This window comes from Cryptomeria japonica, chromosome 9 (assembly GCF_030272615.1).
Source record: "Cryptomeria japonica chromosome 9, Sugi_1.0, whole genome shotgun sequence".
NCBI lineage: Eukaryota > Viridiplantae > Streptophyta > Pinopsida > Cupressales > Cupressaceae > Cryptomeria > Cryptomeria japonica.
Window position 1 is genome coordinate 141778381 of NC_081413.1, and position 13535 is coordinate 141791915.

The 13535-nt window shown below is 33.9% G+C and overlaps 1 protein-coding gene across 1 annotated transcript; it reads left to right on the forward strand.

Moving 5' to 3' along the window:
* Positions 1 to 1454: 1454 nt before the first annotated feature.
* Positions 1455 to 7525, forward strand: LOC131055622 (probable disease resistance protein At4g33300). Its single transcript, XM_057990106.2, has 5 exons — positions 1455 to 3079; positions 4866 to 5272; positions 5361 to 5716; positions 6268 to 6476; positions 6618 to 7525. The coding sequence occupies exons 1-5, from the start codon at positions 2002 to 2004 to the stop codon at positions 7379 to 7381; spliced, it is 2814 nt and encodes a 937-aa protein (XP_057846089.2). The 5' UTR covers positions 1455 to 2001; the 3' UTR covers positions 7382 to 7525.
* The last annotated feature ends 6010 nt before the right edge of the window (positions 7526 to 13535 follow it).

The window sequence follows — 13535 nt, forward strand, 5'->3', positions numbered from 1 at the left end:
TGATGAATATGGGAGAAAAATAATTGTTTGATTTAATTATTGTTTGATAATAATTATAAAATTTAATAATATTAATTTATTTTTTAATTTATTTTATTTATGAAAGTCTTAGAATCGTAAAAAATAATGATTTTATTACATTTGTAAATTTAGATTTGAGATATGAAAATGAGTTTTTTATTTTATTTTTATTTTATTGTTGTTGTTGTTGTTGTTATTGTTAATTGTTAATTGTTAATAAAGTCTTGGTTGTTGTTAATTATTTATTAATTTTGTTCAATTTTATTTCAATATATTTAAAAAGATTTTGTAATTAAACAAACAAGATACTTTTAAGTAATTTGAGGGAAAAGCAAAAGATATTGTTTACAAATTTGTAGGAAGAGAAATGAAGTCTATAAAATCATGAGTGCTCACATCATCCATGCATTGCTAGGGCATTAGAATTTACCCTATAAGTGAAAAAAAACATTCTAAGAGAATTAAATAATAAATAATATAAAGTCAAATGATGAAGGAATCATGGAAATATAGAAAAACAACAAATACTTACTAGGTCACCCATTGATTTTAATTTATTTTTTAATTATATTTTTAATGTTATTTTAAAAAATTTAATAAATATAAAGTTTTTAAATTTATTTTCAAAGTTTATTTTTTTACAATAAATTATGTATCTTTAAATATTAATTATTTTAATAATATTTAGTGCAATGATATGACAATATTCTGGTGGGATGGGGACATTGAACAAAATTGTAAGATGCAAATTCATCAAGAAGTCAATATATAAAATGTATTTCTTGTTTATTGTTTTTGTAATTTTAGTGCTTCTTGAAAAAAAATATTGTGAATGATGATTTATAATTTCACATGGTTTTGTTTGATAGAAATCTTGAAAAGAGTATGATGATACTCAATATATCTATCCTACTCTTTTCTCTTTGAAATTTTTCATTATTTATTTGAGGGATTGAAATTCACTTATACTTTGTGTGTAAAGTTTTAAAAATAGATTAACAAATATCTTGAATAGAGATTGTGTACACCATTATGGATTGTTTTGTTAGTGACTACAATCTATAAACTATTAAATTGATTTCATCCTAAGTAACATGGTAGTGAGAATGCTTGACTTGTTTGGGCTAAAAAAGTGCCATCAGTTGTACTATATTGAAATTATCCGTCTTTTCAATTTCTTTCTCTTTTTCTCTCTTTACCTATATCTCTCCTTCCTCCTCTTCTCCATCTCTCTATTTTTATCTCTATTATGAAAATATATATATTTTTTTTTAAAAAACCGATGAAATAGTAGCCGTGGTTAATTCTAATATTTTCAAAAGGAATCGTGGTGGGTGGAAAATCCACAATAAGAGTCAATTTAGTTTTGAAAATAAGAGTTTTTAAGAATTTCAGTATGGAAAGAAGTGGCCATTCTTGAATTTCAAAGAGATCTGGAGAAAAATGTCGCATCTCCTCTCATCAGCATACTTGTTTAATATGCTTTATTACTTGCTTTGTGGATCTTCACAATAAACTCCTTTCAGAGTACTTTTAATATTCTTATTATCACTTTCTTTGTGGGTCCTCCTTAGATTCAATCATTGCAATGAGCAGTGCGGTGCAATTTCCAGGTTTCTTCTCCCTCATTGTTCAGATGATTCACAGAAAATAACATATCCGTTGACTTGGTCCTCCTCAGCGGCTTTTTGGCGAGTTGCCTTGGCGGGAATGGGGAAGGGGTTTATGAAGCAGGTTTTCATACTTCTTAATGTTCTTTATGACTTCTGTGTGGGTCCTCTTCCAATAACAAGCGCAAGTGCTGTGCAATTTCCATGAGGGTTTTGGGTATGGGGTCAGTGGGTTTCGGTAAAATGCAGACCCCTAGCGTATTTAGAAGTTCACTATTTGGCAGTGTATTCTCCATCGGTGCTTCATTGTTGACAAGGTTTATAGGAAATAACAGATCTGTGCACTCTGTCCTCCTCCATTGCTTTCGCAATGGCTGAGGGGCTGATTGGGGGAGCTGTCTTGGGGGTTCTCTTTCAAGAGACTTATAAAGGAGGTGCGCATATATATAAAGTTTTCAAAGGTTCTGCTCGTAAGGAATTCGAAGAAAACGTGAAGAGATTGTTGCCCACCATTAGAGAGATATGCGAGACGAGTCCCGGAGCGCCATCGACTTTATCGCTGGAAAAATACCAACGATTTCAGGACAACATTATAGAAGGCAATCGGCTGGTAGACGAATGCCAGAAAAGTTGCATTTGCGTCCGGAGTTTGAAGGTAGCAAAACGCGTTAAGAAGCTGCAGAAGGATATAAACAAATTCATTCTGATTGACGTTCCCCTGATCGAGACAGAAATTCTAAAGAGATTTGAGAAATCTGTCTCCGCCCAACTGGAAACTGTCATTCGCGGGCAGAATTCTCACTCCACCCAGCTGGAAATTGTAATTGACGGGCAGAATTTTCAATCCACCCAACTCCGGCAGAATTTTCACTCCACCCAATTTGAAGCTGTAATTAACCGGCAGCAATCTCATTCCACCCAACTGGAAACTGTGATTCAAGGACAGAATTCTCACTCCAGCCAACTGGAATCTGTAATTCACTGGCAGAATTCTCACTCCACCCAACTGGAAACTTTAATTCAAGGGCAGAATTCTGGCTCCACTCAACTTGAAGCTGTAATTAACGGGCATCATTCTCATTCCACCCAAGTGGGAGCTGTAATTCAAGGACAGAATTCCCACTCCATCCAACTGGAATCTGTGATTCACGGGCAGAATTCTCACTCCACCCAACTGGAAACTTTAATTCACGGGCAGAATTCTCATTCCTCCCAACTTGAAAACGTGCTTCGAAGGGTGGAACAACAACAGCATACTCAGATTTCACAGCAGGATGAAAGCAACCCACCAGATCCGCCGGGCTGCTTGGTGGGTTTTGATGAACACATACGGGAGGTGAAGGAGCTTGTGCTCGGAGACGAAGTGAATGTGATTGGAGTTATAGCTATGGGTGGAGCAGGAAAATCCACACTTGCTAAGGCCGTTTGTTATCACAATGATATCAAAGGTAAGAGCAGCTTGTCCGCTCTGTTCATAGTTTACACAATTTCACTTTTTAATAAATTTAATGTTTCCGAATTCTGTTCTAGTTTCAATTTGTCTTGTTTTCGCATTGATATTTTTTTTGGATGCAAGTAACTTTCACATTAAGTTTAGCTTCAAGATTTTTGGTGTGGGATGAGTAGATTGACCAATTATAAGATCTAAAATGTTATTTATTTTAATGCTTCTGAATTCTGTTCTAATTTTCATTTGTTCTGCTTTTACATCAGGTGTTTTATCTGCTTTTAAGTGATTTATCATTGGTGCAATGCAGAACTCTCCTCTCACACAATCTCAATGTCCGATGCAATACAAAATTCTCCTCACATACAATCTTAATAACAGAAATTCAAATATCACACGTCGGAAACAAGACTCAAATGCCCGTTATAATCTGTATTTGGTCATTTCTAAAATAACTGATGCTTAACTCTTTACACAACCTGCCTACCTCTTAAATTCCCTCGCTATCTTTAGCTTCCACTAACTTTTGTAACTCCCATTTTGCCACGGGCGGGCAGGATGCTCCTGCATCAATCACATTTAGGTACAGAGTTTTTAATGTGGGGGAGGTGTTTGATGATATATAAAGATTTCAAGGTATGCAATAGATTATAAATAATTATGTAATATGAACTAAAATATCATTTATTTTAATATTAGTGAATTTCGTTCTAGTTTTCATCTGTCTTACTCCTTGTATCATGTTTTGTTTAGATCTAAGTGATTAGACATTAAGTTTAGATACAGAATTTTGGTGTGATTGTGGGATGAGATGTTTGATGGTTTATAAGGGTTTCAAGGTACATTTTAGGCTTTTGTTGAAGATTTGTACAATGCAATACAATCCAAAACATCATCTATTTTAATGATTCTGAATTTTGTTCTAATTTCAATATATTTTACTTACATCAGACGTGTTTGTCTATTTCTCAATAACTATCATCTATTTTAATGTTTTTGCTTTCTTTTGTAGCTTCAATTTGTCTTAATTTTGCATTGGCATTGGTGTTTTACTTAACTATCACATTAAGTTTAGGTATGGATCATTGATGTGAGATGAGGTACTTGATTATCTACAAGGATTTCAAGGTACATTTTAAGCTTTCTTAAGAAGGATTATAGAGCATAATTTAAAACATCATCTATCTTAATGCTTTTGATTTCTATTCTAGTTTTAATTTGTCTTGTTTTTGTATCTGAAATTATATCTATATCTAAGTAAACTATCACATTAAGTTTGGATATTTAGGCTGGGGTCCCATGGAGGGGGGCAGAGCTGGAGCTGCTGAGATTTTTTAAACTCCATGGAGGGGGACAGAGCTGGAGCTGCTGAAGATTTTTTAAGAAATTTTTTAAGCTGCTAGTCCCATCAATTTTGTAGTGGGGCAATTTCTAGCTCCACCCCATTTTCACCTGCTTAAATATGCAAACCTAAAAAATAGGAGATTCTATTGTTTGGGAAAAGATTCCTAATAATCTCATAGCCAAAAAAAATTCTCCATGAGACCTCCTCTTCTTAAACAAATATAAGCTTAAGTCCTCTTATGATACCACGCCCTTAGATATAGAGTGTTTAATGGTATATAAAAATTTCCATATATATTTTAAGTTTTCTTACCCAAAAAAAATAAAATAATAATAATGCAATCTTATGCAGAATGTTTATCCTAACAAAATGAAATATAGTATACATATACTATTACCATTGAAAGGGAAAAACTTATATACATTATTCTAATGGCTTGTAGAGCGCTTGAGAGTAATATACCTTATGGTTTCAGAAAGCCCAGATCTCCTAAGTATCCTAAAGACTATGTGGAGAAACATTGTTGGTGGGCCAGCACCTGATTTTAGAAATATTGAGGATGCACATAACAAATTGGAGTTTCAAATAAAGTCAAGAAGAAATGACCCAATTTTGGTGGTATTGGATGACATATGGAAATTTTCTGATCTGAAAGAACTGTTATTTAGAGGGGAGCAATACACAACTTTGGTAACCACCAGAGATAAAAAGACCATCCCAACCTGGTTCAAGACAAGGCTTTATCCGCTACCGTGCTTGCAAGAGGAGCATGCCCTGCAACTTTTCTGCTGCTGTGCCTTTCGCATGCCTACAATTCCAAATTCACATAGTGCAAAACTGGTCAAACAGGTAGCCTGCTACTCACAGTAACTTAACGGCCTTCAATTCTCTTCCCCGCATCTAAATGCATGTCTAATTTACCTCTATTAATGTGCAGGTGCAAGCAGAGTGTAAAGGTTTGCCACTAGCTCTTCAGGTGATTGGTAGCTCTCTGTATGGTATGCCCGACTCTGTTTGGAAAGCTGCTAAGGATGCGCTTGCAAGAGGAGAAGCTGCGGATGATAATCAGATAGAAGTTCTTCTTAAGAGCTTGGAAACGAGCATCAATGTGCTGGATGACAATGAAAAGCAGTGTTTCTTGGACTTGGCTATATTCCCAAAAGGACGAACCATTCCAGCAAATTTATTGTTAGATATTTGGGTGTATGTCCGTCAAATGAGACGAAACGAAGCTGTTCTTCGTCTATGGAAATTTGTAGCTCGCCATTTGTTGGACTTGAGGAGGGATCCCTGGTAAGGAACAGTGTGACTTATTTCTAACTGTTTATGTTGCTTTTGCTTGTGCTTGATACCACATTTGATTGATTGAAGGGTATGAGAACAATTTTGAAATGAAAAGTTTAGCCTCGCCGTATAGGAGTTCGAATCTTCTCGATTGATGTTGGCATGGATTTTATTTAAGATTTGGGAGCTCTGTTTTACTGATTTGCAACACTAGACAGTAATTTGAATTTCCATGTATGGGGGTCTTCCTTCACTGTAATACTACTAATAGGAAATTCCGTTTAAGTATTCATTTTGAATGAACTGATCGCTAATTAATCTCTACTAGTACTAGGCAATGATGATTCATAGAAAACGAATAAATGTAATTGAACAGAATGTATCAATTCAGAATCAAAGCAAATTTATACATGTTTTTATATGTTAACTATATTTTGAAACTTGAGAGCTGTCGGAACGTCCTCACCTTTAAATAATATAGAACAGAGAGGGGATGTTCTGCCTCCAAGACACACTAAACTCCTTTTAACTTTCATTATTTTCCTGACGTCTAATTGCAGGACCCCAGAAAGCACAGATGATTGCATGAATAGTTATTCCTTTTCCCAACATGATGTAATGAGAGATTTGGCCCTGTATTTGGCGAAGCAGGACAATAGGACTCATTGTAGGAGGCTGTATATGTCTCAAAAGGAATCTGAACTCCCCCAAGAATGGCAAACAGACGGAGATCGTTCATCTAGAGCTCAGATTGTTTCCATTAACACAGGTAACTGCTACAGCTGCTCCTTCAGATTGTAATTCAAGTATGCCTGTGATTTTTTAGAGAGAAAATTCATCACACATATTTCATTAAACAAAAATTAATTTTAGCGTAGAATTGACTTCCATGTTTGATGGGAATGTATAGGGGCAATGAAAGACACACAATGGCCCGGAATAAAGTTTCCTGAGGCGGAAGCTTTGGTTTTATATTTCACGGCAAGTGAATATTGTATTCCAACATTTTTGGACACAATGTCAAAACTGAAGGTTCTGATAATCCATAATGATAATGCAAAACGAGCCAAGATCAGTGGACTGACTGGATTCAAAGAACTTTCTCAACTTAAAACTCTGCATCTTGAAAGGCTGATAGTTCCTCCTCTATATGAGGACTGCAAAGGCTTGAAGAGTTTGCAGAAAATATCCCTGAGTCTATGTCAAGGGCTTGGTAAGAATAAAATGTTCAACTTGCCCTCACTTTTGGAATTTAATTTGGACCACTGCAGTGATCTGGAGGAGTTGTCGTCAGGAATCTGTTCTTCAAGTTCCCTGGAAATTTTATCAGTTACTCATTGCCATAGCCTTGCAAAGTTACCTGCTGATTTGGGCAACCTTAGATCACTTAAGGAAATAAGATTGTGTCAATCTCCAGGCTTGAAAACATTGCCACCTTCTATCTGCAGTCTTGGAAAACTGGAACTGCTTAACATCTCATCGTGCATGGGTTTGAAAGTGGACGGGTTAAAAGTCTCTGATTTGAAGACAACCTTTCAATCATTAGCCCAAATGGCGTCCCTTAAAAAGGTGATTTGTGATGAGGACAATGAGCAGCTGTTCAGAAGGAGCGCCAAGTCTGATCTTGAAGTTGTACCCGTGGTAGAAGATTTCAATTTGAACTGGCTATGTTGAACTGAACTTGGGATATAGAAAGTTATGTTCTTGACAGAAAAATATTATGTCTGTTGGATGGCTGTGCAGTGTGAGCTATGCACATCACATTTACTGCTCTTTGGCGTATGAATATATTTACTCACCATTAATTTATTAATTATCAACAAGATTTTTTATCATTTTATGGTTTAACACTAATTTTAGAAAATAATTAGATTCTTTGCTAAAAGATATGAATTAGGTTAAGTTATTGTGTTTTTTTTTTTTTACAAGTTCTAGAACAAGGGAAGTTGTATTTTTAAATATCCTTAATCTTTACATGCAATAGACAATAGAGAAAGGGGAGAAGTAGGTTGTAAAATTACATAATCTGTTGGATCAGTCTCATGGATTATGCATCCACTATTTTTGATTGTGTTTGTATGAGCTAGTAATCTTGTGTATATGTGATGTATGCTCGATCAAATCATTATGTGATTTTGAAATTATGAAATAGTATGACCTCTATGCGAATTTGTGTTTGTACACTAATAATTTGTAGTGATTGGTATGAAGTGTTTAGGAGCGAAGATAGGTGGGTGGAGACTATTATGCGTCTACCACTTTGATTGTCTTTGTATGAGCTAGTAATCTTGTGTATACACGATGCATGCTTGATTAAATCACTATGTAATTTTGAAATTATGAAATGGTATGACCTCTATGTGAATTTGTGTTTGTACACTAATAATCTGTAGTGATTGGTATAGAACCAACACTTGTCTAGAATGTGATGCTATCATTCTACTGCAACTAGACTAAATTTGGAAGCTTGTGCTTAATGAATAGTTATGATTTAAAGGTGAGTATAGAGATCTCATAAAAGAGAAGAGGATGAGCTCTCTCTATCATTGGTGTAAGAACTATAGAGCCTTTGATCTCCAAAGGGGATAAATAGATAGGGTCATCACAAATGACACTCGAGGTGTAGATTAGGGTCTAGGATAACTTTGACATTCGGAGCTTACCATTTTCTAAGGTAAGCTTTTGAGTGGTGGAGTGGAGTCATTGCCACAAGTACATCGATGGATGATTAAGTTGCTATTTATTGAACTTAAAAAAACAGTAGCTATTGAGGGGTATTTATTACATGATAGTACAACTTAAATCATGCATGCACTCTACTTATTATATCTTTGGTGTTTTCATATTTGTACAATTGGTGGCAAGGGCTTGATTGACATCAAAAAAGTCAAAATAATTTTCATTGATTAATAACAACTCCTCAATATGTATTTTAGTACCATTGGACCCTATATATAGATAATTTGCAAGTGTGCAAATTCTGAAAGTTTGTGATAATAATGAATAAAATCGTGACCAAGAGAACATAATCACACAACTCAAATATTAAATCATACATGATCCCATCTACACAAAATGAATTTAAAGACAAATATAATTACAATAATAGTCAAATAAAAAAAATCTAAAACATTATCTCAACAAAATATCTTTTACTAACCATCTTTTATTTGACAAATAAAACTAAATACCTCTCAATTAATTTACCATTTTATTAAATTTAGATGAATAATTATTATTCATAATGTAATCACACTACATAAAATAAAACATAGTAGTATAGTTTGTTTGCTCCAAATAATGTTGGAAGACAAAGGTACTGATCCTGTGGCGAAATCTCAAAAATTTGTCTTGGGAGGCCGGATTGGATGTGGTTGGAGTTACAGGGATGGGCGGTGCTGGAAAATGTACACTTGCTGTAGCTCTTTGCCATCACCCTGAAATTAAAGGTACCAACGTTTGTGCTCTATTTTCTCTTTCTACTGTTTCAGTTGTATTTTCTGAATTTTGTTGTACCTTCATTTTGTCCTGTTATATGATTGTGGCTGCCATCCAGACTTTTAACCTTTAGATTATCCTATCTTACTGAATCGACTAAAAAACAAAACGTCTCTAAACATTCTAATGACTTGCGGATAAGAACAGAGTAATTTACATCAATGTTTAGAAAGCCAAATATAAAGACATTTGGGGTTTTTCTCAATAACTTAAAAATTTAATTCACCAAAATATATTTTTACTTATTTGATAGTCATTTACCCCCACCAACATAAACGCACTTGCACTAGATATTGTGCTCATACAAATACATAAAATGTACTCAATAAATACAATTAAATAAATAATAATCATAAATATAATAATAATAATAATATCAATAAAGATAGAGGTGAGGATTAAATAATAATATTGATAACAATAAATTATAACCTAATAATAATAAATATTAAAATTACAATAAATCTGTCAAAAATCACACAACCAAGGATCATTGACATAGGGTACACAAACATTGCCTTCAAAACAACTCAATAAGGTAGATTCTAAATCTAAGATGATCGTCCTAATTTAGGACGATGGCTAGGGTTAGGTCAGATGGGCCTTAATGTTATCTCCATGTGAACCACCACTGCGGATTGTATAGACCTGCTCAGACTTGTGAAGCTAAGTGGAGTCAATGCCTTGCACCTACATCAACCAAAACACCAAAACACCAAAACTTGCACAACATCAATATACATATACATGTACACCTAACCATGATATATACATATAAGAATGTCAGAAATCATAATCAATGCTCCAATAAGATCACCTAAACACATGTTAGTACATCATGGTCCATAATAATCATAATACGTCATCTTCATATCAAATTCATTAAGAAAGCATAAGCAATAAACACTAATATCATCAATATATCCTCATATGCATAAATCATCAACATCATCACCAAGTCCTAAAAAACAAAATCATTATGAATGGTCCGTCATCATAGATCAAATGAGTATGTCCACACTTAATAAGATATCACACACATATAGAGTCAAGCATATATAAATCAAAAAGAATCATAATAGGAAGCAAGCATGGAAGAGTTTTGCACATTCTTTTAACCTTTTATTTTATTTTATTTTCTTCAGAATTTTACTTAAAAAATTAAAGAAAACTATTTTAGAGGAATTATTTTTTAAAATTTAATAATTTTTTTTAAACTATATTAATATATAATAAAAGAATTCAAACTCAACTACATGATGAACAAGTGCCACATAGTGGCGAGTACTTGTCATCATATTATTGTAATAAAAATATTTGTTCTAATTTTTAATTATTATAATTTTGAATTGTAATTAAAATATTTATTTTAATTTTTAAACTACAAGATGAACAAGTGCCACATAGTGGTGAGTACTTGTCATCATAGTATTGTAATAAAAATATTTGTTCTAATTTTTAATTATTACAATTTTAAATTGTAATTAAAATATTTATTTTTATTTTTATTTATTATAATTTTGAATCATTATTATTTTAAAATTATATTTATGTAATATTAATTATCACTCTTATTTTAATAAAATAATATAGAGAGAGTGTTCATGTATGGCGAAGCTAGGGTTTCATAGAGATAGTCGATAGAAGCAGGTTTGGAACTACAGAGGACAGAGGATTGAAGGATACCATAACCAAGAGTGGCATCCTCCATTTAGGGCATGGCAAGGACATGAAAATAGATATTCGCAAGAGTGGAAAGGAAGGAATGGTTTTATTTGCAGAAATAAATGGGGGTTTTCTTCCATACATACAAGCACACAGATTGATTTTAAAACGATTGAGAGGAAGTTTTGGCAGCCAAAACAATCCAATCCAGAACTAGTGGCAAAAAAGGTATGTAAAAGTCCTAAACATGCACGTGGGGTCTCTATTCTTATTGATAACCATGAGTAGATGGTTTTAGTACAAATTTTAAACAGTAGAGCCTTTTTTATGAAATGGAATGGAGGATGGCCTGCTTTTTTCAGAGTTCGATCATGGGTGATGCAAACTGGGGAGAGGTGTGTGTTTTGAAAACCCTCCCGAATGGCTTCTATCTGATTATTAGCCCTAGTGAGAAAGACAAGGAATGAATTCTTAATAGTGGTCCTTTCCTTATTGGGGGAAAAGGGTTTTTTATTAAGGACTGGAAGCCAAATTTTGACCCTACACTAATACATTTGGACTAGATTTTCGATTGAGGTTTCCGAGGGAGAAGGTATATTGTGGCCAAATTTGATTTTTTGTTGAAAAAATGCCTACATTCATCATAATTCTGATGGAAATTACCCATTTGGTTTCGACGAAGAAGGCATTAGCAATGAGAATTTTCTTTTTTTCCAAAAAGTGCTCGAGTTCGTCGTAATTTTGACAACAGCGGCCATTACAAAATAAAAAAAGAGGTGGGGAATTCATTTGTGAATTGCAATCACGCGTAGGCATCCGTGGCAACTTCAACCCCCAAGAACATCAAACCCGCATCGAAGGCAATCCCATGCAGGAGGTAGATTCAAATTGCTCTAGTTTTTAATTTCATGGTGCAAAAAATATACATGTGGTGGTTAATTGTCCTAGTTTAATCTCGTAAAACCATAGAACTATGATTGAGGAGTGAGCGTTCAGTTTTGTATCAACAATCCCTTCCTCCCGTATACGCGCGTGTTGATTGTTCACATGAGATCACATCTCTTTGCGGCATCGTATCAAACAATTCATGAGCCTTGTCCATGTTTCCACATTTTGCATTCATGTCAAGCAGGGCATTTGCAAGTACAACACCTAACAAAATTCCTCTATCCGTTATGCTTTGATGGATGTCCATACCCTATTCCAAAGCTCCCATTTTTTCATAGGCAGGGAGGATGTTGGCAAAGGTTGTGGAATTTGGCTTTATGTCTTCCAATTTCATTTGCTTGAAAGTGTCTAAAGCCTTTTCGACAAATCCATTTTGTGCATATCCAGCAATCGTTGCAATCCACGAGACAACATTTCTTTCAGGCATTCTATCAAATAGTTCACATGCCTTGTCTATGCTTCCACATTTTGCATACATGTCTACCAAGGTAGTTACAACTACAACATTTGACAAATTTTCTCTATCCTTTATGCTTCGATGAATGTCCATACCCTATTCCAAATCTCCCATTTTGGCACAGGAAGGGAAGATAGTAGCAATGGTCATGGAATTTGGCTTTACACCTGCCGATTGCATTTGCTTGAAAGTTTCTAAAGCCTTCTCAACAAATCCATTTTGTGTAGTTGCAACTACATCTGACAAAATTCCTCTATCTTTTATGCTTTGATGGATGTCCATACCCTGTTCCAAAGCTCCCATTTTGGCACAGGTTGGGAGTAGGCTGGCAAATGTAACTAAAGAAATGCAATGATCAGCTCCAAAGACATCAAACCACTACTAACAAAACCGAGAGTCTAAAATATGATAGGGAATAGTGTGAGCTATCCTAAAATAAAATATTTTATTTTCAATTTCAACTAAAACATAATTACTCAGCCATTTAATGTTATTAATAAATGTTTAATTTATGAAAGAGATAAATGGTTGGCCACAAGTACATGAGTTACTAAATGCACACAAATAAGTGAATTTGATATTCAAAACTATCTACAATGAATTCAATTATTGTCCATTAGTCATTTATGTTTGCAATAAGCATCTTTCTTTGTTTTTCTTAATCTTTATTCATAGTTATGTGCATATTTCACATTCTATAATTAGGATATCAATTGCTATGGCTGAACACTAGCATGATGTTTGTGTTGTGGTATAGATGCGTGGAAACATAATTATTGGATTGCTATATTATAGAGATCATAAATCTAGATATCGCATATTAGTCATAGCTCTTCTTGGATTGAGTCTAAAGTTGACATACAGTCATAAAGCCATTATTAGCAGATCTATCCATTTCTAGTAAAGACAATTGAGAAATTCATTTTGATATTGAGAGTTTCTTATATGTTTGATCATTATTAAGCCATAATATTTAGGTCTATTTATCTCTCTTGCAAAACCTCTGTAAGTGTCCTAGATTGTCCCTACTACTCACTCTTCAATTCAGAAAAATGGAGTTCTAAAGATTTGTTGCACAAGATGGTGTTGAACATATCAACAAGGCTAGCATGGAAGGCATGTTCAAGCTTCCACTTGTACAACTTACAACAAATGATTTGTTGATAGAAGAAATTCTTGAAATAGGGATACAATCGAAAGACAAGTAAGTACATACAAACCTCCTCAATTGAAAGTAAAATATGTGTATAAAAAGAGTAC

Coding starts and splice junctions, on each gene's coding strand:
- LOC131055622 (XM_057990106.2), top strand. CDS start 2,002: ATGGCTGAGGGGCTGATTGGGGGAGCTGTCTTGGGGGTTCTCTTTCAA. Junction 3,080..4,865: donor TTATCACAATGATATCAAAG/GTAAGAGCAGCT, acceptor AATGGCTTGTAG/AGCGCTTGAGAGTAATATAC. Junction 5,717..6,267: donor GACTTGAGGAGGGATCCCTG/GTAAGGAACAGT, acceptor GTCTAATTGCAG/GACCCCAGAAAGCACAGATG.